The following is a 26,947-nucleotide window of genomic DNA, read 5'->3' on the forward strand; positions in this document are numbered from 1 at the left end:
ATGCAGGTAGACCGTTAGAAGGCTGGCTGTTGTGAAGGGTGCTGCTACGAGCAAAGGTGTGCTAGCACCCACCATCGCGGGGTCCTTTCGGGTCTTTGGGCTATGCACTGAAGAGGTACAGCAGGCTGGGGTTAGGCTTCACTCTGAGGAACCACCAACTGCTTTTGGTTTTCCTTTTTAAAAATCATTTTATTGGGGGCTATTACAACTCTGATCACAATCCATACATCAATTGCATCGAGCATACTTGTATATATGTTGCCATTATTATTTTCTCAACATTCGCTTTTTATTTGAGCCTTTGGGTATCAGCTTTTCTTTCTCCCCACCAACTGCTTGTCAGCATCGGCAGTACCATCTGACATTCCCGCCAGCCATGGAGAAGGGTTCCAAATTCTCCACATTCTCACCCACACGGGTTAATTTTGATCTTTCTGATTACTCTAGCTTCCTTTTGTAAGTCCAGAAATGGAGGCACCAACATGTAACTTATCCAAGACGTGTGGTAGAATGTAGAGGTAGATTTGGATTAATATGATGGGTTCTTAGTTTCAAGTTTAAGTTTTCTATCAAATTGCCTTAATTACCTTGCAGTAGAGTAGGAGCTCACACAGTTTACCGATTTACAGCCCTCTGCCATCTAGAAAAGCACAAGCTTTCATTTTACCCACAAGCATATAAAACCTGCTAACACAAGACAGAATATATATACTTTTAATTTGTAACTAAATATTGACATAACAGCTACTTAAGTAAAAAATGTTGTTTTCTAGAATCTCTACTTGGCTCTTCATATTGTTACTTGACTACTGGAAAGATTTAACACACACACATATATATATATATATACACACACACACATACACACAATACTTTTGAAAGTCTGGGGGCCTGTTACCGATAATCACTGCTGTACCCACAACCAAGTCTTGTTTCCTACTTCATTTGATTATCAAATATTGATTGAGCAACTACACTGGGCCATCACAATCACTGTCTTTTTTACAGCATTGGACTTTTCAGGGGGAGAGAAGCCTATTTTCTTGGGACATATAACAGATGTAAATAATTACAAGGTGTAATGAGTCTTTTCTGACAAAAGCAGAGGATGTGATAAAGAATGCCTTCATTTGACCAAATGCTTCATAAGAAATACAACTTAAGACACTGATCTGTGTTTCCTTGACCCCTTCACGTTACTAGACACTTGGAAGCATCGCGCGCTGCTTTCCTGAGTTCTGCAGTTGAGGAATCCCATTGGATGCCACAAGTGCAATGGGTTCTTAGTAGGCTTGAGAAAAGGAAGAGTACTTGCTTTGAGCACCGCGGAAGCCCTTGGGAAGGAATGATTGCATTCAAAGCAGCAATATTACATTAGGAGGTGACTAGGTGAGATAATAAATGTGAAACCCCCAAATCAGGTACAATCCGAAAGAAAAGCATATCGTGAGAGGGACTTTATCTTAGGTATACGTTACACAATACCTCCTTCTATGTGATTCTAAGTTGGAAAGATACCAACAGGAGCTATATGAAGCAGATGCTCAGGTGTTCTAAGCAGGACAAAATGACACAGGAAACTCCAGCAATAAAAGAATCTTTGGTGTGAATCCTCACACAATGCTTATGAAGGAAACAGGTTGGATTAATTTAAACAATGGAAGACCTAACTGATGATCACCTATTAGACTCCTCATCTCCACCCTATTTGAGTTTCATACTAAAAGTATTTCCTCAGTTCTCATCAGATGCTTAACATTTTTATTTCTCTATTTAAAAGTTATTTATTCACCAACAGATGTATACAATTTCTCACCCACCTCCCCTAAGGCACTATTCCAATTAAAATATAATAAGAAAACAAACTACCTGAGCACAGATAATTCAAGTTTGAGAAGGTGTAAGATGAAAGGTGTAAGATGAAAGGCCAAGAAAATTAGAAATGGTTAAGGCGTCTCCTATGTGAAATTACTTAGGCTTGTTATTTAAAAGAAAGGCCATTAACCATTTGGGGTAAACTTAAGTTCACAGAGAAAAACCCTGTTCCGCTTATCTGTGCCGAGTTCAAGGCTTTCGAAACCAGAAATGGAACACGTTACCTTCAGGGATTTTAATAAATCTAAGGAACACTGCTAGCAAAAGAGTTGCTGTCCAAATAGACTGACACACACAGGCCAATGTAGCCCCTAATGACAGAGTAAGATAATGACAGGCCCCACTCAAAATCAGCAGGAAGAGGAAGATCAATCTTGGCAGAGTGAAGGAAAAATGCTGGCTTTCTTCGCGTTAGCTCATCTCATACAGATCTGGCTTCAGCAGCTGCCCAGTGCTGTGGTGCTCTGCATTAACTACACAGTGGATCAATAACAATTACACCTTCTCACAAACATGACACATAGCAGGATTGGGTTGACATTTCACTTAGGCCAACATTGATCTCAGTGCATCTGATGCCAGCCCTAAAGCCGACTCAGGCCTGGGTTTACTTGGAATAAACACAGAGCTAAAGACAAAAACGGAGGCCAGCTGCTGGCGTCTGGTCTAGAAGTAAACAGTGCTGCCATCCGTGTCGTTCACGATTTCCATCTACTCTTCCTGTCACGGCCAGCGATTCGGAAGTTGATCAAAAGCTACTTTTTAAATATGATTTACTCACCGTGACATCAATGTTGATAATATCACCATCCTGGAGAGGTCGGCTGAAACATAAACAAGGGGGAAAAGAGAAAAAAGAATAAAATGGTGATAGATCTCAATAAAGGAGCCAAACAGTAAGTGCCTAATGATTGCTATTTCCGAGCCCAATGGGACGATTTGGAAGGAAGGAGGAAGACACGGGGTACTGACGTCACACTGAACTTTGGCTCGTTACAGTCACGTTTTACAGGCGATGCATGGCGCAAACTGCCGCCACTGTGTGACAGCCCGTGCTTTTTAAAAATTATGATTAATCACTTTATTGGGGGGCTCTTACAAATCTGATAGCAATCCATCGTTCAATTGTATTAGGCACATTTGTACATATGTTGTCATCATCATTTCTAAAACATTTTCCTTCTACTTGAGGAAAACCTATTCTTAAAAAAGATGAAAGATGTGCTCAGGAGTTGTTTTAATTCACAAAGAGCCAAACGAGTAGTTGACAATCGGCGTTTGCTGACATTAGTATTTGCACTCTTTGTGTGGTTAAAATCCAAGAAGGTAAAAGAAATATTTAACACAGCGGCCTTCCTTAAGAAAATTAAATGGTGGTGTTATGTCCATTTGGGAGCTGAGTGTTTCAGAAGGTTTGCTTTCCCATAACAAACAACTTTAGACATTTGCAGGTGGGTTTCAGATAAGCTAAAGTGTCTTTTAATATACGTTACAGATCTTACGTGCATGTCTTAACTTTCAAAGAACAATCTGTTATTAAGAAATGAATACCTGTCAGGAATACCATGACATAGCACGTTGTTTACAGAGGTACAAACAGATTTTGGAAAACCTCCATAGCCTAGAGGTGAGGGATAGGCATTATGACTGATGATTTCCTGATGAACAAGAGCATCTATCTCTTCAGTTGTCATGTCAACCTAAAATATTAAATAAAGAAATTTAACAGCGACAGTTGAAGACGTTTTCTATATTTATTGACTATGCCTATAGCAACAACACTTCCAGGTAACAGAGTATATAAATTTACTACAGTAAGCTTGTGGAGGATAGCTTAATTATGATTCATGTTAAAATCCTAAATTGTGCCTTTGGACATTCATGTGGATATATGATGGTATTATTAGCTATTAGGAAAGGACAATTTCAGACTCTAGGGTTCTGTAAATCATCTGTGAGCCATTATTAAGCAACATGGCTCCTTTGAGCTGGCAGATTGCAGAAGCATGTCCTTAGGAAATTCCTCTTCATCAAGGGGAGCACCTTGGGCTAACTGATGCTGGTATAAATAAATGTCCAAAAGCATTCAGTTTAAATGCCAAAACTTGAGAAATGGGCAACCCCAAAATAGGTCAACTGTCTCTCAAGGTAACATTTACATGCATTTTGCAGCAATGACATGGTGAGTACAGATCATCAGTTTTAAAATGTAATCGGATACATTTTGTAGGAATTTGGTTTTCACTAAATTATATATTTTCAGTGTAGAAACAAGTAAGTTAAACTTTAAAAGATTTCCCTCCTTCCTAGGAGGTGTGCCGGAACCCTGATGGGTTCACAAGCTCTCAGTTGCTAACTGAAAGTCAGAGGTTCGAATCCACCCAGCCACTCTGCAGGAGAAAGCCACGGCAGTCTGTTTCCATAAAGATGTAGAGTACTGGAAACCCTATGGGGCAGTTCTATTCTGTCCTACGAGACGTCTGTAAGTTGGAGTCGACCTGAAGTCAGTAGATTTGATTTTTTGGTTTAACAGGTACACCCTCCAAACTAAAAGGAAATTAACATAAAGAACATGAAGACAGTCTCTATAAACTTATACCTCATAAAAAAAAATTCTAGCCCTTTCCCAGCGGCTGCTACACAATGGAGCACAGCTGGGCTACAGTCCGGAGCGGCAGGCCGCAGTCCCGCAGCTCTGCAGCGGACTGCCTGGCTTGTGTTCCATTTACTGTAGAACCCGAAACTGCCACTATTCTCTATAATCCCACTTGGATCACCAAAAAAAATCTAAAATAAAAAGAAATGCTTTTTAGTTAAAAATTAGCAGTTTTCCCATCGTTTCCTTTGCACTCACTTAGGCTGACATTTGGCTTAGTTGTCTTGAAGACATTGACTACACACGACACCTTACAAGAGCTCATCTTTGAGTCTCCCTTCCCAAATTCTGCCCACCTTCTTCCTAATTACCAGCCACATTTCTATGCTTTATGCAGTGGGGTATTCCAGATGGCTGAGACAGACGAAAGCTTGCAGCAGGACGGTTGTCCATCATGAGGGGCTTTAACTGCCTGTAGCTCTGTGTACTTGACCTGAGCTTTCTTTGCAGAGATACTGTGATCAAACAGGAGATGGAAGACGAGGCAGAGCGACTCTCCAGGCCCACAGAAACGACACGGTAAATGAAAGCAGAGACCTTGGGCAGGAGAATGGGTCAAAAGGCAAAGTTGGCTGCCATCAATCAACTTGGGTAGGGTGAGCCAGCCTAGCGCATCTCCAGAATTCTGCTTCGTAAAATTTAACATGGATTTCACATCAACTCTTGAGTAACCATATGAGGTTATAAAGCCCCTTTCCCTCCATCCTCCTGATTTAATGTTTAATAGATTAGCTGGTTAAAGAGAGCGGGTAGGAAAGAGAGAAGAGGGAGCTTGTTGTCTGGTATGTGAGTCCCTCTGAGGCTTGGTGAGACGCCACCTTTAAACTGTTCCCAGCCAGGAGGAGGACACGACGGGCCAGCTGACAAGCCTGACGAAGCCCTCGAATCTGATCTTCATTCTTAACTTCGATGCTGTCTCCCCAGCCGGGTACAATGCCTGTCGTCACATAGTCTGGCTTCTTTATGTGCTTGAGGAAAAAGGATTGAAAATGAAGATCAGAACCCAGCGCGCCACAATGGGATCATTTTCTCGGACACAGCCTCCTGCTTCATGGGGCTCTGCCCTTCCTGCCGGAGCACCGACCTCCAGAAACCAGCACAACAGGCCCTCCAGGCTGCCCTGGGTTCCTTCCCCTGCCCTTTTGAACTTCACATTGCCTGTTCGTGCTGCCTCTGCATGGGCTCTTAACCTTACCGTGCGTTGAGTCAAGTTGGCCTGAAGTAGGCTGCTGGTCAAAACAAACACTGCTTTTCTCTTTGTCGTCCTCTGCCCGTTGGAAACACATCGCCATTGATGAAAAATGGCGCCAAGCTTCCAAATTGCCAAATGGCTAATTCAGGGCGCTTTCATCTTCTTACCACAAAGAAAATTTATGCAAAAGACTGCACAGCACCCTTTATGAAGGAATATATATATATATATATATATATATATATATATATATATGGCTGACTGCCAAGCTCCTTGAAGGCTATTCCACATACTTGGGAACACACCAGACTTAGGGAGTGCATGTGCTACATGTATGTGTCTAAAAATGAAAAACACCCCCTCCTTTTTCTTCAAGTATTAAAAAACTACTTAGAGCAGTTTTATCATGTACCCAAAACAAAACAATCCCACCCACCACCCCCTGCAGGCCCCAAAACATTAAACTCTGACCACCCTGGTATAGCATTCTATACCACTTCCTTAATTCTATGAGCAGAACCCAGAAAGTGAATAACACACACGGAACTTTTAGTCTCAAGTCTTTGCATAGCTCCTCACAAACAATGTACAAAAACAGCTACCTACATAAGAACGGCCGACTCGTCCTCAGTAAAGCTACACTGTACTTGCACAGGGAGCTGAGGGCGATAACACTACTCAATTAGGACACTACAGGAACCCTGGAAAGCTCGAGGTTAGGCTGCTCAATTTGAGGGCCTTGGCTTAGTCCCTGTTCAGATGGGCCTTTTACCACAAAAGTGCCACCACAGGGTGGCTCCTGGAAGCGCAGCTGTGGATGGCACCAACTGACTCGCCTGCAGCTTCACTCTCAATTCTCACCAGGCCTTCCCCCAGAGAGGCTGCAAGATTGTCTCTGCTCGGTGGGCTCACGAGGCTACAGCCATTGGCAGAAGTGCTGTTGGGGCCACACTGAAATGCTAAAACCATACTTAGTCACTTCTCGGAGATGCCTTCTCCTTTTCCACTAAGAAACTGATGGTCAGTTTTGTGAGTAATACGAAGTGCTGGTCCCAGCTCTGCTGGCTGGACCAAGCAGGACCGTCCTCTGGGCTTGGGCGGCCCTTCTGCTTGGGGGCCATTGCCAGAAAAACATGCCCTTACCTCTGGGGAGCAGAGGCAGTCCCCAATTATGGGCAAATTCTGTTCTTAAATCTGCCTTTAGTCCAACTTGTATATAAGTAGAAACAGGTGTTTATGGAACATCAGTTAGCCAAATATTTGTCTTAGTATATAGCATATAGTGTACCTATCTAGATATTAAAAAATTAAACACAAAAATATCTCTAACATGCCAATACAATAATAATGAAATCCTTTTTTGATGCACATCACAAAGGAGTACCGCCTGTTATTACAAGCCACTGTATGGACCTCAAATTTTGCACTGAACAGGCTTTCTGGGGTTGGTCATAACTGCGGGTGTACATAGTTGGACGGGCATAACCAGGGGACTATGTAGGCTCCCTGTGAGAAAATTTAAAAAGCTTAAAAAGGGGAAACAAGTGACCTTTGCGACAGATGTATGCTTCGTAAAGCTTCTCTTCTTCTTCCCCAAATGACTCACATACTTCCCTTATATTGCATTTTGAAAATAGATTGCCTTTCTATAGGAAAAAAATCAAGAATGCGCTGAGATATTTAATTTGTTCGACTTAGTGATTCAAGGCCAACAGCATCACTAACATGGAAACTGTAAGAGCAGGCTTTAGGGAAAATATCTAGTGCATTACTTTCAAGTAATCACTCTCGAAAAAAATCTTAATTTTACAGTTGAAGTTTGCTTCTCTAAAAAAGTTAGTAAAATACATGTGGGTAACTTTATCTGTGTGCTGAAAATTTCATATTGAAAAGTTCATGGTAGAAGTTTTCATTCTAAATAAGCTAAGTAGTTGTAAGCTCAAGAGCTGCATTTTTCCTTTTTTTAAAGAAATAATCATACAGAATTGGAGGATGTGAAAACTTCTCACACACCAGGTGTTTGTATTTTAAATAACAAACTGACTTTAAAAAAATATGATCTGAATGCCCTAGAAATCACAAGTGCAAGCACATTTGACTGCTTCTTTGGTCTGCCTTTCTCTGGGCTGGAAAAGGGGGAAGAGAAGAGGTGATACAGTACCTTGGGGACTGGGTGCGCTGGAGAGACTGCAGCCGGCAAAACTATACTGTGTGAAATCTCTCTTTGTCTCCGGAAGAAGAAATTTCGTCTTTGTTGACTGCCTGACTGCTTGTGTGAGTAGATGTGATTGAGTCGTGAAGAGAAAATTCTGTGACAACCTGTGAGCAGAGATAGATGTATTTTACGTTAAAAAAACAAACCCAACAACCCCCAAACCTAACACAGTGTTATGCTTTAAGAGGCTATGTTATCTATTAAATCATTATTCAAATCCTTCATTTGGCTCCCAAAAGAAAAGCCCCAAATAAGAAGGCGAGAAGTGGTATTCTGAGTTCTGGTCCAATCTCGGCACAGCTTCTTTATCAGCTAATACCACGTTTACATAACGCTTGGCAAGGGAGAGCGCAGCTCTGAAGGGGGAGGAGCAGGTGGAAACGTCTGCTGGGCACCGGGTCTGGAAGAACAATGCGAACAAACGCAAGCTCTTCTGTGGCACCGTGAGTGGCCATGGCCAAGATGATCCTGGACGCAGGGCACGGCTTCGATGGCTTCACACTTTTTGAAGCTGTTGTCCTTTCAAAAGACAGGGACAAATTGCCAGCTTCACTTTTTGCCCTGCCCAGGATTATCCGCCCTGCGTTAAGTTCGTGTGCAGTGGAGCATTGCTGTGAAATTCCTTGTGATGAAGGCTCAAGTCACATAACGAGCAAACATGCCGCGTGTGACCCCCACAGAAAATGAATGACGGCTCCCAAAGTTCCCACACAGAGATGAAGAAATACCTATCAGCATTTTAAACGCACGTCCCGTTGGTTGCAGCCATTCGTCTTTTAGATTCCATCTAGCGGATACTGTCATGAATGTGGTACAGTCATGAATGTGCGGAGACGTACCTACCACCAGATTGCTTCTGGTAAAGAAAGGAAAAAAGGACATGGAGACCATCCAAATGTCCCTCAATGGGGAACCGTTTAAATAAATTTCAGCATAGCTACAAAGCAGGTAATTATAGTCTTTACAAGAGTCCGCTAAATCACTGCTATGTATTGATTGGAAAGAGATCACAATGTATTGCTAGAAGGGGAAAAGTGTTAAGCAGTATGTACAAATAAGCATACTCATATAAAAATGTCTCTACATTTAGATAAACTTGTATATGCCTATACGATTTCCCAAAACCAGTATTTATTGACTAGTTACTTTGGGAGTTGGTATTCAGGCTAGGTGATGGAGATTTCTTAATTAACTTAATTTTCTCTTACGCTCTTAGATTTAAAAACAAAAACAAACAGAAATCAGCCCCTTGCATAACTTTTATAATTAGAACAACAGTTAAAGCATTTTCCAACAAGCCCTAACTGCAGGACAGAACATTTTGAAGACTGATGGCTGAGTGATGGGGCCCGCCAACTGTCACCCAAAGGTCAAATCTAGCCCGCTGCCTGTTAGTGTACGGCTCCCCAGCTAAAAATGGTTTTCACAGTTTTAGAGTTGACAAAAATTAAAATATACTAGTTTAGAAGATGTCGGTCTAGACTCCTAGCAGCCCTGTGTGCAATAGAAGGAAGCGCCGCCCGCTCCTGCGCCATCGACACGGGTGGCTGTCATGTTTGAGCTCTGGGTTGTAGCCACTGTGTCAATTCATCTCCTTGACAATCTTCTTCTTTGTCGCTGGCCTTCTACTTGACCAAGCATCATGTCCTTTTCCTGACAATCCACCCAAAGCACGTGTGATGAAGTCTTGCCATCCTCACTTCCAAGCACCACTCTGGCTATGCCTCTTCCAAAACAGACCTGTGAATTCTTCTGACAGCCCACGGTTCTTTCTTTCTTTCTTCAATCATTTTATTGGGGGCTCATACAACTCTTATCACAATCTATATATACATTCATGTATCAAGCACATTTGTACATTTGTTGCCATCATCATTCTCAAAACATTTGCTTTCTACTTGAGCCCTTGGTATCAGCTCATTTTTTTAAAGTCATTTTATTAGGGGCTCATACAACTCCTATCAATCCATACATCCATCCATTGTGTAAAGCACATTTGTACATTCGTTGCCCTCATCATTCTCAAAACATTTGCTCTCCACCCAAGCCCCTGGCATCAGGTCCTCATTTTTTCTCCCTCCCTCCCCACTCCCCGCTCCCTCATGAACCCTTGATAATTTATAAATTGTTATTTTGTCATTGCTTGCTCTGTCCCATGTCTCCCTTCCCCCACTTTTCTGTTGTATGTCCCCCAGGGAAGAGGTCACATGTAGATCCTTGAAATCAGTTCCCCCTGTCAAACCCACACTCCCTCTACTCTCCCAGTATTGACACTCACGTCACTGGTCCTGAAGGGATCATCCTCCCTGGATTCCCTGTGTTTCTGCTTCCTATCTGTACCAGTATCCATCCTCTGGTCTAGCCAGACTTGCAAGGTAGAATTGGGATCATGATAGTGGGTGGGGAGGAAGCATTTAGGAACTAGAGGAGAGTTGTATTTATCATCATTGCTACATCACACCCTGACTGTCTCGTCTCCTCTCCAAGACCCTACTGTAAGGGGATGTCCAGTGACCTACAAATGGGCTTTGGGTCTCCACTCTGCACTCCCCTGCTCATTCATTATGGTAAGATTTTTGTTCTGATGATGCCTGATACATGATCCCTTGACACCTTGTGATCGCACAGGCTGGTGTGCTTCTTCCATGTGGGCTTTGTTGCTTCTGAGCCAGAAGGCCACTTGTTTACCTTCAAGCCTTTAAGACCCCAGACGCTATCTCTTTTGATAGCCGGGCACCAACAGCTTTCTTAGCCTCATTTGCTTATGCACCCATTTGTCTTCAGCAGTTGTATCAGGGAGGTGAGCACAAAATGATGGTTTTGGTTTTTTTTTGTTGTTCTTTGATGCCTGATAACTGATCCCTTCAGCACCTTGTGGTCTCACAGGCTGGTGTGCTTCTTCTATGTGGGTTTTATTGCTTCTGAGCCAGAAGGCCGCTTGTTTACCTTCAAGCCTTTAAGACCCCAGATGCTATCTCTTTTGATAGCCACAGCCCACGGTTCTTTCAACATGCTTCCCCAATACCAGAATTCAAGCACACATTAGAGCAAATTCAAATTTCAGTGATCATGAAGAAAGGGTATTTGGCACAGGACCCTGTTAGTCACTTAAAGTATCTAAATGGTTAAGGCTGGGTAGCTATGACAGAGACCTTAGTGCCCATGCAGACTAAAATATTTATATCTGGTCTTTTACAGACAAAAGTTGCTGACCACTGGTCTAGGGCACAGATTGGTGAAATGGGTATCACGTGGAGAAAATCGTTATCACGTGAAAAAGAGATGCAAATTCTCAGGTAACTCCTCCACCTATTGATGACTCTGTCACTCTTAGGGACTCTGTGGTTTTACAGGTCCCCCCTCTAGTGTCCATTTAAGTTTGAGAGCCAATGACCTAGACCATTGCATCTGTGACGCATGATGGAAACATGAGCTATGTAAGGTCTCTAACTGAATTGCAAAAAGACAACGATAGAAACCCCAATGATTCCATGTCAGAAGTTTCACTAACTGATGCTCTTTCATAAAACGCAATGTTAATATCATTGAATCAAGCTTACTGACATGTTCTGGGTATTGTTTTAAACAATCGTAAACACTACACACAATGTCAGTAATATAACTTCTTAAAAATATTAGTTGCTTGTAGAAACCTCACCAGTCCTAGGATTGTCAGGTAGTAGGTGAGGGGCAGGTTGGTTTTCTAGGCAAAGCAGAAGATCAGAAAGCAGAAGTCTAGACTCTTGTCTCAGTTCTACCAGCTGCGTGACCCTGAGCAAGTCTCTCGAGTCATATGAAAACCTTAATTGGATTAAGGTATGTGAAAGTACCTTCCATTTAATGGGTGCCCAATAAGTGATAGTTCCTTTAAAAGCATTTAAGCAATAAAATGAGGAAGAAAACACAAGGAAGAAAAATGAGGAGGAAAACATTACAATTACTAAAAACAAACATTATGACGACACTAGAGCCTTATGAATGGCGAACAGCCATTACTGTCTTTCCCAGCTGAAGCTACGGAGGCGCCAGGAAGTGCCCAATGGAGGGAAAGCAGACTGAGCTCCCTGCCTCCCTCCTAGGTATGGAAGAAAATGAATACACCTATAGAATCTCCCAGAAAAATGTAAAAAGCATCATTAAGCTATTAAGTTGCCACGATTATTAACTGATTTATTGGAAACCGACGGTGGGTTTAACCTAACCTATCCATTCTCTCAAGTCACATTCCCTTTGCTGACCAAACGCAGGCTTCAGCGAGGTAGCGGAGAGCAGTTAGCTGCTCTGCACAGAGAGATGGCAAATCTGAGTCTCAGCACAGGTCAACGGAAGACTCCTGTGAAGTCAATCCACGATTCCTGGTCCCCTAGTTGACACTAAATGGGAGCAACTATGCAACACACAATCACAGTGTTTCCATTGCAAGAGAAGTGTCTATTATGATGACCACTAATAATGTTAACAGTTACTAACACTTAAACTGATAACGTTCTTCAAGGTAAGTCACTTTGATCCACGATCAATGCTCATGGAAGCAGCAGTCAGGAAACTAAAAACAAATTGCACCGATGGAGCCTAATGGCGCAGTGGTTACACGTTGGGCTGCTAATTGCAAGGTCTATAGTTTGAAACCACCAGCCCCTCTAAGGGAGAAAAAGGGGACTTTCTGGTCCCATAAAGAATTACAGTCTTGGAAACCCACAGAGCCAGTTCTACTCTGTCCTTAGGGTCTCTATGAGTCAGAATCAACTCGACGGTAGTGAATCTGTTTTCGGTATGAACATGATCTTTGAAGTCAGACAGGTCCAATTTGCTAAGCCTTCTGAGCTCCACTTTCTTCATGATTAAATAGGAATAGTAGAGCTTTCTTCAACACTAGGCTATTGTGTTGGCTGAGAAAAAAAATTGTGTGTGTGTGTGTATGTTGATGGTTAAACTAACAAAAAACAAATAAACAATGAGGCAATGGTGATTCAGTGACAGACTGTTGCCTTCCCGGTAGTATACCCAAATTCATACCCCAGCCAATGAATCTCAAGTGTGGCAATCACCATCCATCAGTGGAGGCTTGCATACGGCAATGAGGCTGTACAGCTTTCGATGGTACTGACAGACTAAGCTGGACTAGGAAGAAAGGTCTGCTTCCAAAACATGCATCAAAGACAACCAGTCACGAGGCCGGTGTATGATAGGCAGTGTGCAGCTCTGTTGTCGGAGGGTCACTGTGAGTTGGGGATGAGCTGAGGGTCAAGCCCGCAGCAGCTAACAACAACATCATCTACAAATAGGCGCTCCAGGAAATGTAACTGTCTTCCTTTTCCTTCTCAACTCTTTCATGGATGCATCTACCTGTGGAGCTCCTACACTTGCTCTTCCATTCATCGACAACGTCTTGAATTCCCACTAGAGCCTGTGCTCTGGGCACAGGGTGAACAAGATGAAAAGGGCCCTGCTGTTCTGGGGCTTACATTCTTGTGGTGGGGGGAAGGCATTAAACACATAAACAAATACATTCGGTTAGAGCCGATGGCGCTGTGTGTGATGATAAAGGGCCAAGGTGAGACATGGCGCTGGATGGCAACTCGTGCCAAGGTTCCACCCCGGTCATTCCATGAACTAACTGTGTAGCCTGGAGCAACAACACAAGCTGTGAATCCTGACCGAAAGCTTAACTGCTGCCAAGTCCTGCCCTGAGAGCTTGGCTGAGCTGATCTCCCTGAGAAACAGAGGGCCCGGTCAGACCAGGGAGTTGGGCCGCACTACCTCACAGACCTCTGTCAGTTCCGACACTTGTGCTTTTGCTCAGCAACGTTCGGTTGAGCAGTGCGGATGACGTGGCCTGCGATCAATTCTAGGACTTATGTTTTGCTCCCCGCCCCCCCTAATGTGGCTGATTACATGAAAGAGATATCGTCTTTATCAGTATTATCAAGTTCAAGTACACAGTCATTATCGGGGGAATCTTTTCTATGTACTTACACTTGAGGCATGAAGTCATCAAGCCTCGACTAGGTATTTGGATGAGGCTTTTGAGACATCACTTTTAGGATGAGCACTGTTGCCACGGTACCCGGGCTGCCACACGAGAACTCCCTGCTGAAAAGAGGCAGGCACACATACAGATGACCAGGTGGCAAAATCGACACACCGGGAACCCAGCCTGAATATACAGGTATTCAATCTGTGGACAATTATGTTTCTGCAATGTACTCGGCAATTCCACTCTCATAAGATCCTTTCATATTCGAAGGGAAATCTTTTATTTCAATCTCATAAAAGACATTTTATAAATGTTGTCACAAGGTAACAGGATAATAAGGTACCACACCGTGTTTATTCCACTAACTATTCATTACAAACCAGAAAAATTTAAAAAAATTCTAGTGTTTTCACAGATGAAATGAAGAAATGGTCTTAAATCAATGAATGCCTTTACAAGATAATGGTCCTCCAATTACCTTGGGGGGGAGGGGAGGGAGAGACCCTCAACCCTGCTTATCATATTGTTATTAATAGGTAGTAATTAATAAATTTTCCAACCACAGGGTAAGCACATTAAAAACCCCAGACCCCATTATATTCAAGGACATGGAAAGGACATACAAACCACTTCTAGGAAGAATCTGTGTGTAATATATATATTCCTTATTAAAGCACTACTAACACTTTCAGAAAGGCCCCAGATGTCATAGTGAAGCTACACAGAGTTACTAACGTCTGGGGATTCAAACACACCACTCTATTCCCATAAAGATTTAAAGTCTCTGAAACCCCAAAGGGAAATTTTACCCTGTCCTATAGGGTAGCTATGAGTCGGCAACTACCCAATAGCAATTAGTTAATACCTTAGTATAGGAGGCCTGGTGGCACTGTCAGGTAGCGTTGGGCTGCTAACCACAAGGTCAGAGGTTCAAACCCATAAGTCGCTTCATGGGAGCAAGATGAGGCTATCCTGCGCCTGTGAGGGTTTCCTGCCTTGCAAACACTATCCAGGCTCTGTGAGGCAGGCTCAGCTGATGGCAGTGGGATAACAGTACAGGCGTCCGTAGGTGGTAGGAAGTTCGCACTGGACTACCTCCAAGACTGGGAGGCTGGGTGATCTGTGTTTGGAAGGTTACCACCTTGACCATCGCACGGGCTCGCTTCTACTCTGCAGTGCGTGGGACTGCCGAGTGGAGCTGAGGCCACACTGACGTTCGGTTTGTCTTTTTCCCTAATACATTATTTTAACCATCTAACTTCCAAGTTGTTACTTTTACCAGGAGGGGGCTCAGAGTTTTGAGCCTCTCCACTCTTCAGTTCTTGCCCCACTTGCAAGAAAGATTTCAGGACAGGGACAAAATTCAGATCAGAGCCAGAGAAAAGCTTTGAACAGGGAGAGTACATTTACTGATGGAGATGCTTTGGAAGAGAAGTCCAAAGGGGCACGTACGTAGTCCAAAGGCCTGACAAACATAGGCTGACCTCCCACCCCCGGCTGGCTTTCTGGGGGGGCCTTCTGCCATTGGCTGGTCCTCTGTGGTGTACCTCCTCTTTGCAGGTATGTGCATCCCAGCATCCCAGTCTTCATGGGTGCTCCTGTCTCAAGCCCCACTCTTCCGAGTCTACGCAGTCACTGTGGGGTCCCGTGGGCATCCTGCCCTTCTCCACCAGCTAGTCTCTATCGCCTCACCGGCACTCAGCTCTCTTCCACCGATATGGGGATGCGTCTCACTTGGCTCCTCCCTTTTTGCTGCTGCAGAGTTCAGTGTGGAACCACCTATCTATCGCTCCTTTGGGTTACAATTCTTGCCATCATCACCTCTTCTCCCCTAGCAAGCCTCCGACTCAGTTGCGTTGCCATCCACATTTCAGCAAACTTGCAGCCCGCTACAGATCGTCAGAAGTGGGACACCAGTTGGGTCCCCAGCTGCCACATGGCGGCCTCTCCATCTCCTGAGGCACCATCCACCGGGAACCCACAGTCACACAACTTCTTTTGTTAACCCTGCTTTGGGGAAATAGATTCAGGTGTGACCTAATTACTGGCAGGGCTAGTCAGCTAGGGGAAAGTGAGCTTCGGTGCCCCTGGTGGGCGAGCATCAGGCCCATGAGGAGAGCCCCATATAGGCAAGGGGTCGCTTTTTATCAGTTTGATCTGGGTAGAGCTGCCTGCCTGTGGTGAGTGCTGTTACTGTTGATTACATTAAAAAAAACAAACCCTGCTTGGGGTTTTCTTGACAGTAAATCTATCCCTTATTTGTTATCAATCCTAGCATATTTACTGTTATCAAAGATAATAGTAAGAATGATTTTCAATGTGACAAAAAATTCTATCTGGGGCTACTAGGATTGGAACACCCAAAACTCTACCCTCTGTGGCGGGCCCACTGGGCCTGCGAGTCTCTTGCGACATACATCCTGCAGCACATTTTTTCCTGCTTCCAATTTGTGTTTGTCATGTAAATCCAGGGTACAGTTTTAAATATTTTCATATTTGGTAATAACATCAATTTCTAAAAGCTTCATTTTATTTCCCTCCATGGCTTCAGGCTGGAGGGTGGGATCACAGAATTCCAGGAGGATGGAGGGAGGAAAGCATTTCCACGCCTCATGTTGCTGCAAACAACATGCCCCATATGTACTGGGCTGGCACCCAGGGTCCATTTTAATTGTCATCTGCGTGGGCATTTGAGATCACATAATGAACCGCTTCCAGTACACCCCTGAGCGCTGGGTTTTTATGTACACCTCTACTAATGGCCCTTAATTGAGTCGATTTTACCCTGGAAAACACGAGTTTTCTTTAATCAACAAGTATTCTTATGAGAAAGGTCTGACTGGACTGTCAAATGGGGCACTGAAAATGCGCACTCTTCCAGGCAAGTTGAACAACTGAACGGAGCCCATTTGGACTCCGACGTGCACTACCAACACCTCTATTTGTTCATTGCCCGTTTCCAGGGATGCAGTGCCCCGCAGCAGCGTGTTGTCCCATCGACCCTCAGTTACACTACACTGCGGAGGAACCAGGGCTCTGTGGGAGAAAAGAAACAGCACAATCAGGTAGCCTGGCACTACCTGACGTCAGCTCACAATGTCAGCCAGAGAAAATGTGTGATTGAACAGACACCCTAGTAAAATGTCCCACTGACTGCATTTTTTTCATAATGATCAGCAAATGCCAAAGTCTCGTAACAAAACTATTATTTATAGTATATTAACATCTAATTGATTTAACAAATGGAGGCAATTATTTTGGATGAAGGGAGGTTGCCTGCCAGATTTAAATGATTTATGATTACTAAGAATGAAAACAACAATGTTTTTCTAATTCATTTTCAAATAGGGCTCTTACACCATTGATGATTTTAATTTTAAACCAAATGATTTGCTTAAATAATGCATTAACTTTAGAGAGAGAGACAGAGAGAGAGAGAAAGGGGAAAGGCAACTTTCTGACAACCATCTGACGTGTTCCTAACTGTTTAAGACTCATCGCAGAGCTTTCTACACAGGTTCAGGAGGGTGCACAGCACAGGAATACATTTTCAAGGTGCCGCTTTAGAACCCCGGAAAGATCACGTTCTATGAACTCCAGCCAATTACCCAGAGTGGGAGTGCTGTTTGCCTCAAAACCAAAGGCGGCCACTGCCCATACATATCCATGCCTTTCATTGCTTAACCAGAAGCGCTGTCTGTCTGCCTGAGAGGCTTGATCACTTGCACAAACTGTTGTGAGAGGAAAATTAAATCGTCTGCATCACATGAGGTAGTTCAGGAGTAGATGAGAAAGATGGAAGGTTCCTTCCAATTCTAAGGAGCCTGCAAAACAAAAGGGCAGCAGCTCACGTTTCCTGAGAAAGAACCTGTCGTGGTGGAGGGAAAACAAGCAGGGACTGCCCGGGGCTGATGCAGAGACTGAAGGATGGGGCCCTTGAGCGGAAACAAGAGCAGATTCATTCTGTTGACAGATGTTGATTACATCAAAGCATCAAGGAATCTCCCAACTCCCCCCTTTTTTCCCTTGAATTAAAAGATAAAACAATTAATACCTCTACAGTCTATACAATGAGGACAAAATGAGGTTTTTAGAGTAATCATAATAAACATCATTAAGCTTGTTTTGTAAAAACTGCAGTTCAGTTGAAGACTATTCCAGTGTGTTATGTGTGTGTGTTTTCTTTTTTTTTTTTTTCCTGCTCTAGGCTTCTCCAAACAGTGGGTTATTCATTCCCATGGACATGTCTGGGAAGCCAAGCTGGCCATGCCATCAGCCCCTTGCTTCCAGGGGTTAACTACTCTGGCTGCCAAATAAAATACAGAGCGAGCCATGTAATTATGGAGCCAGTCAAAGGGCAGGCTCTATTTTGAAATCTATTTGCACAGGCAAGGTCTTCCAATTGAGCTTTACAGGAAACAAGCTGGTAAAGAGGCTCCTTCTCCCCAGATGCTGTCCACACGTTTTCTTCGGTGCAGGAAATCCTGGACATAGACACATGCACCGCTGTTTCCTAAGTCCAGGCTAAGATGCCCTCAGAGGGCCAGATCTGCTTCACAAAAACAAAACACTCTCCCTCACCCCAACTAAGAGCATTTGGCAACAACCCTTGGATGATAATGCTACGGTGTTTATGAAGCATTTCTAAAGAAGATGCAAGTCCAGTTGTTACACAGGTGTTGGAAAACAGATTGTTTTCTTCAAAAAAAAAAAGCATATAGCTAAGTCCCAAGTTTACAGGCATCAGTACTTGTCTCGAATAAAGAATGGACTTGACATTCAACAGTGTTGTCCTCTAAGTTCGAAGCAGCCAAGACTGGTTCACAAAGATTCTGTAGAAATAAAATGTTACGATATTGTGAGTGACACAGAGTGTCATAGCTGACTTTCGTGAAGAATCAGAATGAGTCACAACTTGTTGTTGTTATTTAATTTTCTATATTTGCAATTTCTAGGAGGCTGCATCATCCTCAAGTTAAAAAAGAAAATTGGGCCACTATTACTTACAACAAAATTATGCAGTCAGAAGAAGATGCGGTGGTTACTGGCCTGTGGGTGCAGAGCTCCTCATCCAGACATACACAAGAGCCAGGAAAGTGGGGTTCTAGAGAAGCTGGGCCAGTCAGCCAGAGCCACAGTGGCTTCTGGGGAGAGGAAAGGGAGAGGCCTGAGGGCCCTTCTGCCAATAATAACAACATTCAAGACTGGTTGCCAGGTCAGGCAATACATGACCTTCCCCCAGGCTCCAAGAGAAGCTGGCTCCATGCTCCTCCCCCTCCAGTTAAAAAATGTATCAATAGACTAGCAACTGGTAAGAGTGTAATGTCAATGATACGTTCAGAAGCCATTTCCGAAAATAGTCCATCCTTCATTAGCAAAGCTGTGCTTGATAATACTAATAATGTGATTCTTCATTAACATACACCTCTGAACCTGGGGACTTGTGATTTAAACAGAAAGCTTTCCCTAACTCTTGGGAAAGAAAACCACCCCAACGTACTCTGCCAACGTAAATCCCGGAGCAAACCTACTTACTAGAGCAGACTCAAATTGTGTGCCCGGAAAACAGTGCCTTCCTGCTGACTCAACCACTGCTGCAGGAGATGTGTGAAGGGTACAGTGAGAACCCCCAAATTGTAACACTCAAAGCACAGTGTCTGATGCCGAGGGGCTTGTTACCCAGAGAAGATTAATTGGGGAAAGGAACTAGGACTACTGCATGGAACTTCTCCATTAAAGATAATAAACATGTTTTCTTCATCTTTTAAAAATCTAAATCTATATGCTTAGCAAAGCTCATTGTTTCTCAGCGAAAGTTTAGAGAAAAGCAGCTTTTTAGCACTTCAACAATCCATACACTCAGGCAGCTTCTTGGACAAAGAATACTGTATTCTTCCAAGGGAAATAAAGGACCTGTTTATTAGGGCCATGGTTAAAATGTAATAATTCATTCTACTTGAGCCCTGTGAAAAATGTCACCAAAATATCATATTCTTTGCCAGATTTTCTGGATGCCACAATATCTTTTAAAGACAGAATAAAAGACCCGTTCTGATTGGAGTTGAAGCACAACACCAGAAAGAACCAGGACCAACTGCTCTGTCAACATAATAGGAGAGTCTCCCCCAGGCTGGCTGCCCAGGGAGTACATGCTGCCAGGGCAGCACAGACCAGCTGGCAATTCCAGCTCTCCACAGTCTCACAAAGAAACATTTCTGTCACCTCACACACTTCAGCTAGAGAGGGGGAAAATTAAAATTTCATATTAAAACAAGAACCAGAGACGGCAATTTCATAGAAACCGCACACGGAATTCCATTTTCGGGAAAGCCCACTGAAGTTTTGTTGTTTAAAATTGACGTAGTAAGAAAAGCCCTTTAACTCTTAAAAACAAAACCAGACTATTGATAAGTACCCCTGTCATGTATAATACTATTTGAGACATTGGTCATGTGGACGGGGATCTCCTGTCCATGGTTAAAGACACAGTTTTACATGGACATTCTTCCTGGGGACTAAAGCGTTTGAGAACAGCTATCACATCTTGAGGCTTCATTTCATCGCACAACCGTGTCCAGTGAAGCTTATGTCACCCTGCTCGAGTTACCCTGCTGGAGGTATTCCTGTCTTTCTCTTTGTCGATGAGCCGTTTAAAGTGACTTATGCTAATAACTGGTGTAAAATAGCTCAGAGCTTTGTCCAAAACGGCAGTACACAGACAAACAAACATACACACTCCAACTTACTGTTTTCCTGAGAATATTTTCACTGTACAAGTCCAAGCCAACAGCATGAAATACAAAGAAAATTGTGGAATATCAATCCATTGTGGAATTTTGTCTCTCCCTTATAGGCAAGCAGTGAACACTGCTCGGTAGGTTCGTCAAAAATCAGAACATAAAATGAACAAAGCTAATGGGGCAAACAAGGCATTTCCAGGCTTCTATAGTTGAGGCTTCACAGACCAAGACAATGGAAGCCAAGATCACTCACCAAAGAGTTATTTCCACAAGGAAAATAAAGAGAAAGTACACAGTAGCCTCTTTAAAAGAGGAAAAAAGCTGCAGACGGTTGAAGGCAGACTTTTGGATGAACAGAGTTGTCACAAATAATCCCATATCCAATCCAACTACGTACATTTGGTTCACTACTGTGAATAGGTAATCACTCCATAGCTCTAAGCAGCGATGCAAAAAGTATAATGTGTTAAAATGGCACGGGCATCTGTGGAAGTCTGCATAAATCCCGCCATGTAGCTTTGAAAATTATTATTTAAAATATGGATTCTCAACTGTGAAACTGTTATTTTTGTGCTGAATATTAAAAATGGAAACTGACTCCAGCAACACTAGAACAAGTATTCTTTATTTGTATGAAGAGTAAGCTGTTTCATTGCTAGCAACACAATTTGATTTTAAAATCTTAGCTGAAATGAGAACTTAATTTGATGTGTAAACTTTTTTGGAAAACACATTAAGATATTATTTTTAGAAATAAGGGCCTTCAATAAAGTCTCTAAAAAGAAAGAGACAGAAGGAAAATCATAGCTGACCAAGATCAGTCACAAGTAATAGAATGACAGACATATCAGTTTTAGAATAAAGTCTTCAATATATCTACAATACTGAAAGAACTGATGTTTATAATACTTTGAAGCATATTTATTGTCTAATGTAAGACATAGTTATTATCTTTTGAACTGTATTTACACCAGAGTGGTACAAAAATAAGACCAACCCCCAAACACTCAAATAAAACACAACTAATTTCAAGATGAAAAAGAAGGCACCACCATTCAAAATAGAGTGGGATTTGCTTTTGAATGCACCCTAGGATGTCCTTGCTAATTAAACTGCTGTAGCTTCCTAATGAAAATGGCTGGAGTTTTCTTCTCTGAGCACCAGTTGGTGGAACTCACCAGACCTCTGATAGCTCATTCGAGGGAGGCCTTCTCCGCTATCAACTAGTGCGTTCTCTCTGGGTTGCTCTGTTGATTGTAAAGCCATGATGGATACAAGCACACGTGAATGACACTTACTATCACTGGTCACAGAATGGGGAGAGAAAGTGACTGTAAAATGGACTGACCCAATCAGTAGGTAGAAACCAACCTGAAAATTCAGACTGTGCCTTGGGTAGCCCACAGAGTACCCAATGACACAGGAATAAAGAGAATACTCCAACATCGACGAGTACAAGAAAGAAAAATGTTCAAAAACAACCGTGGTGATAATGGCACGACTTTTCTCCATACCACCGAGCCACTGAATTGTATGATATGTGACCTATACGTCAATAAAACCGTTTCTCAAAGAGGGTGACAGTCTTGGGAACCCATAAGCGCAGTGCTACCCTCTCTTAAGAGGTCTCGGTGAGCCGGGCCTGCCTTGATGGCAGTGAGTGAGAGACTCTTGCATCTGGCAAGATTTTACCAAATATGTTTACTTAAACGCATGATTCGACAATATACCTTTTTGAGTGCATTACATTCTTACCTGTCTAGTAATATTAACTTCAGTTTGCCACCATGAGCTATTGAAAATCGTTTTATCTGATTCTTAAAAAAAGAGAGATTACTCCAGGCTGGGTTTGTGTGGCTATTTATGCCCCATGCTAGCCCAGCTTCCCTGTGTCTCCCCTCCTTCATTGCCATGGCCATCGAGTGAGACGGCAGATGTCTAATTACTGTACAAACTGAACAGCGTCCCGTGAGGGGGGTGTACACAGGAAAGGCTTCACCGCATGGATTGTGCACAGGCTTGTTTTGCGGCTTTGCTGTGTGAGTTCTCAGTGGGCCCTTGGTGATGTGCTGATGGCACAGCCCCTGGCAGTGTTCCACCCTGTCGCTCTGAGTCAGAACCTACTTGCGGCACCTACCAACAGCAATGGTGGGATCTTTGTAAAGAATTACAACCTTCTGAACACAGTCATACCTGCCAGAGTGACCGAACTGGTGAGCGGATGGACTGGGAGAAATCACGCTAGGGAGTCTATATCTCAGTGATGACATCGCCTGGGAAGTCCAGTGTCAACATTCTGCTGCTTTTATTGCGACTAAGTGGTATCCAGGCAGTGTTGGGCTTATCCAGAAGTCACTGTGCTGTCTTTGGTAGCATCAAGTGACTTAAAAGTTTGTAAAAATGCAAACATATTTGTCTTGGTGCACAATGTGTTTAGTGGAAATAGTCTAGAGTTTCCCATGCCTTATTGTTTAAATGTGCCAAGAAGTCATCTTTGCATAAAAATTCCTGTTTATTAAACACTGATACAGGAAGAACTTATTTACATTTCAAGCACTACCAACATACATCATTTATGACAAAAAAGGCAAGCACTCTATAAGAAATGCTCAATCACTGTCAATCACGAACACTAAAATATACATAAACCAAAGCACGCTGTGTGAACTGTATTAAATTCAGCTAAACACAGAATTACCAAGAGAACAAACAAAAAAACAAATAATTATCAGTGACTCACAGACCTATTTACACAACACACAAAATAACTTGGAAAGGTGTAACCATGGAAACCTGATAGCCTAAATCTAGCACCTTTAAATTCTGCCTTTATTTAAATGCGATGCAAATCACGTCTTTATAAAATTTAAATACTTAAAACCTGTCAAAGCTATCTTTGTTACCTGATCACTGATCAAAATAGTTCCAACTAAAAATTAGCTTTAAAATTGTTCAGAGACCAGTGTAATGAAATCACGATAAAAAAAATCTCAAACATTTTTTTCAGCCCAGTTATTTTCACAACTACTGATTAACAGTTGAAAGAACTCAACTATATAGTCTAAATCCCATAATAGTCAAGTGATATTAAAAACATGCTTTGACAAAAAGACTTTTCTTAAACCCAAAGTGTTACATGCCACCACCCTCCCACTTCCTCTAATTAAGTTAGGAAACAGAAATGCTACCACGCGGTTCCGCTTCTGGGTGATTCTCACTGACAACTGCTGTTTGAACAGTTTCCGGGTTAGTGCCTCAAGAGCCCGCGGCAGCGGGTCCATGCTGACCCTCCACCGTGACCCTTCGCTAGGGCTGCCCTTAGTCTTAATGTCTTACATGTTATTTATTTCATACACTCAACTAGTAAACATGATTTTGTAGTGTACTGGCTCCCACACGTAAGATGTACCATTCAGGGGGAGTGCGCTATGTAGATGAGCAGTGGGTATCGTTTGACATGATTTAAATGGGTCAACAGCATTTTCCTGGTCACATTCATCATTCAGACAGCTAGAATGAAGAAAAGAGACGGCCTTGAAAACGCAAACTGGAGAATCCATTCACACAAATGACACCCGCCACTGGCGGGTTATCTAGGATGTGGTTAAGGAGAAGGAAGAGCTACAGACTTCAAACACATGTTCCATTATTTATTCAGAAACCACTTCAAGCCTCTAGCTCTATTTTCAGAATCCAAGTGAACACCCACAGAGACAGATTTCTGGGACACCAAACCAATACATATGCATTAGGAGGAAATCTATGAAAACATTTGCCATTCAAGAAGCAAGTTTGGGGGTCCTGCTTCAATTAAGGCTGCGCCTCAAGGGTAGGGTCAGGACTACTGTATCTACAGCAATATGCAGCCACAGAGAGGAGCCAGAGATGGTGAACAACGACCCTGTCTTCACCTGCTAAGGAGTCCAAAGAAAGGGGAGGGAAAAATAAAGAATAGAAAAAGCAGAGCTCGCCCTTAGAAATAGCTGCAAATCACCTGGCCTCAGCCCTAAATCAAAAGAAGGCAGCTGATGAGGAACACGGACAGGAACGGATGTGGACATTGGAGATGTTTCAAACCCACCGCCGCTGACCCCCGGTTTCCGTTCCTTTCGCTGTCATGACTGGCCTGCACTGACATCTGACGGAGGGATGATTCAGTGTACATGACTAGTCAACATGCCAGATGACAATTCTGCACAGCCATCCGGCTACTTTATTTATTCCTCGTGTGATACTACGCGTGTGTATACACACATACACACACACACACACACACACGCTAGACTCCCTGATATTGAGTGGATGGTGATCAGAGCAACCAGATAGGATAAGGTAGAACTGGGACTGCCCCTGTCAGTTTCCAAGACTGTAACTGCTTATTGGAACAGAAAACCCTCTTTCTCCTTCTCTATATGTACGGCTTCAAAAAGTTCATGGAAAACTGAAATTATGTGCAATATGTGGATTAGGTGCCAATAAAACTGTTTAAAAAAAAGAAAAATGAAATAGAGAATGGGATTTTTCCACAGTTATTTTGAAGTCCCCTCATATACTTGTGGTAAATATACATGTAATAAAAATAATTTGCCATTTCAATAATCATCACACATACAGTTCAGTAGTATTATGTTTATCATATTGTTCAACTAACTATTACCCGTGAACCAGTATTATTAATGCTTAAATCTTCATCAGACCAATGAAGGAGAAATCAAATTGTGTATCTTAGTTTTACTTATTCTACTCCTACATACACATACACTAGCCTTAAAAGCTGGGATACAGAAACACACTTGTGCCCCAGTGTCACTGCAGCACGATCGACAATCTCCACACGTGGGAACACCTCGGTGTTCATCTGCTGAGGAGCGCATAAACAAATGAGGCACACCAGTCAGCCAGAGAGAGAAATAGAGTTCTGGGCTACGCTACAATGTGGGTGAGCCTTGAAAACTTTATGCTGGGTGAAATACGTGAGGTCCAAAAGGTCAGATACTGCGTGATCTCACTTACACACAGTATCTACAAATGACAAGGGCACAAACATCAGTTTCTAGGACTGGGGTTGGGGAGAAACGGGACTGAGCTGGGGTGGTGAAAGGCTTGGGAACTAGAGATGATGGCGGCACAACCTGGTAAGTGCAATTAATACCATAAAGTGGAGACACAAAAATGGTTAGAATGGCAACAGTTTTGCTGCATGGGTATTTTACCACAATGAACCAAGAATAATTACAATTATTCATAGCTCCAGAACCTAAACATACCACTACAACCTGCTGATATATATATTTTGCCTAGTTCTAATGTTAAATAAAAATCATGAAATACTAGTTTAAAATACAAATATATCTGATCCATAAGTAACAGCAAAAGGGAGTTCCTTCTATTTATGCATGAAGATTTGATTCAATGTATGGATTGCTATGAGCTGTAACACCCCCGATAAAATTATGTATAAATATAAATATATATATTTGAATCATAAAAATATGTCTGTCCTCAGTAATTTTAAGAAATGTAAGCAGTAGAAGGCTTATTTTAAATCTAGAACACTGTGTGTATCTCTTTGCTGTTGAGTTGATTCTAATTCATATTGACCTAATAGGGCAGAACAGAATTGCTTCATAGGGATTCCAAGGGCTGTGTCCACTTTGGAATTCCCCCATAGAATGGTCAGTGGGTTCAAACTGCTGGCCTTTCAGTTAGCAACTAAGAGCTTAACCCTTGTGCCATCAATGTTCCAAACAAAGTTCCTGACATTTTTAGTCACAAGTGGCAAATTGACATACATAAGTGGCAGAGTCTCTCTCTCACACACGCACACACACACACACACACACACACACGGAGGTTTCAAAAAGTTCATAGAAAAATAGAAATAAAAGATAATGGAATTTCCCCACCACCTTTTTAAAAATTATTAAAAGATCATTTCATTGGGGGCTCTTACAGCTCTTAGAACAATTCATACATCAATTGTATCAAGCATATTTGTACATATGTTGCCATCATTATTTTCTAAACACTTACACTTTCTATTGAGTCCTTAGTATCAGCTCCTCTCTTTTCCCTCCCTCCTCCCCCATTCTCGTGACCCTTGATAAATTATAAATTATTATTTTCATATCTTATACCGACCAGTTCCCTTCCCCCATGGTTTCTGTTGTTCCCCCCCAGAGGGGGGTGCTGGTTATGTATCAATCGTGGCAAGCGGTTCCCTCTTCTTCCCCTCCACTCCCCACCTACCCCCTACCATCTTGGTCTCGCTACTCCCATTCCTGTTCTTGGA

At 42.7% G+C, this 26,947-nt stretch overlaps 1 protein-coding gene across 5 annotated transcripts in view; it reads right to left on the minus strand.

The window, feature by feature from the left end:
• METAP1D (methionyl aminopeptidase type 1D, mitochondrial) overlaps positions 1–26,947 on the minus strand; it is a 90,215-nt gene that overhangs the window by 11,829 nt on the left and 51,439 nt on the right. For 2 of the 5 annotated variants that reach the window (XM_075529277.1, XM_075529281.1), the window contains exons 2-6: positions 8,667–8,794; positions 7,885–8,042; positions 5,350–5,499; positions 3,427–3,575; positions 2,657–2,699 (exon numbers count right to left, since the gene is read on the minus strand). In XM_075529277.1, the coding sequence (XP_075385392.1) occupies positions 2,657–2,699; positions 3,427–3,575; positions 5,350–5,499; positions 7,885–8,042; positions 8,667–8,742 (576 nt within the window). In that variant the 5' untranslated portion in view covers positions 8,743–8,794. Of the gene's footprint in view, positions 1–2,656; positions 2,700–3,426; positions 3,576–5,349; positions 5,500–7,884; positions 8,043–8,666; positions 8,795–13,914; positions 13,992–26,947 lie in introns of those variants that run through there. The other 3 variants (XM_075529278.1, XM_075529280.1, XM_075529279.1) reach the window with 2 other exon arrangements.

This window comes from Tenrec ecaudatus, chromosome 13 (genome assembly GCF_050624435.1).
Source record: "Tenrec ecaudatus isolate mTenEca1 chromosome 13, mTenEca1.hap1, whole genome shotgun sequence".
In the NCBI taxonomy this organism is placed as follows: Eukaryota; Metazoa; Chordata; class Mammalia; order Afrosoricida; family Tenrecidae; genus Tenrec; species Tenrec ecaudatus.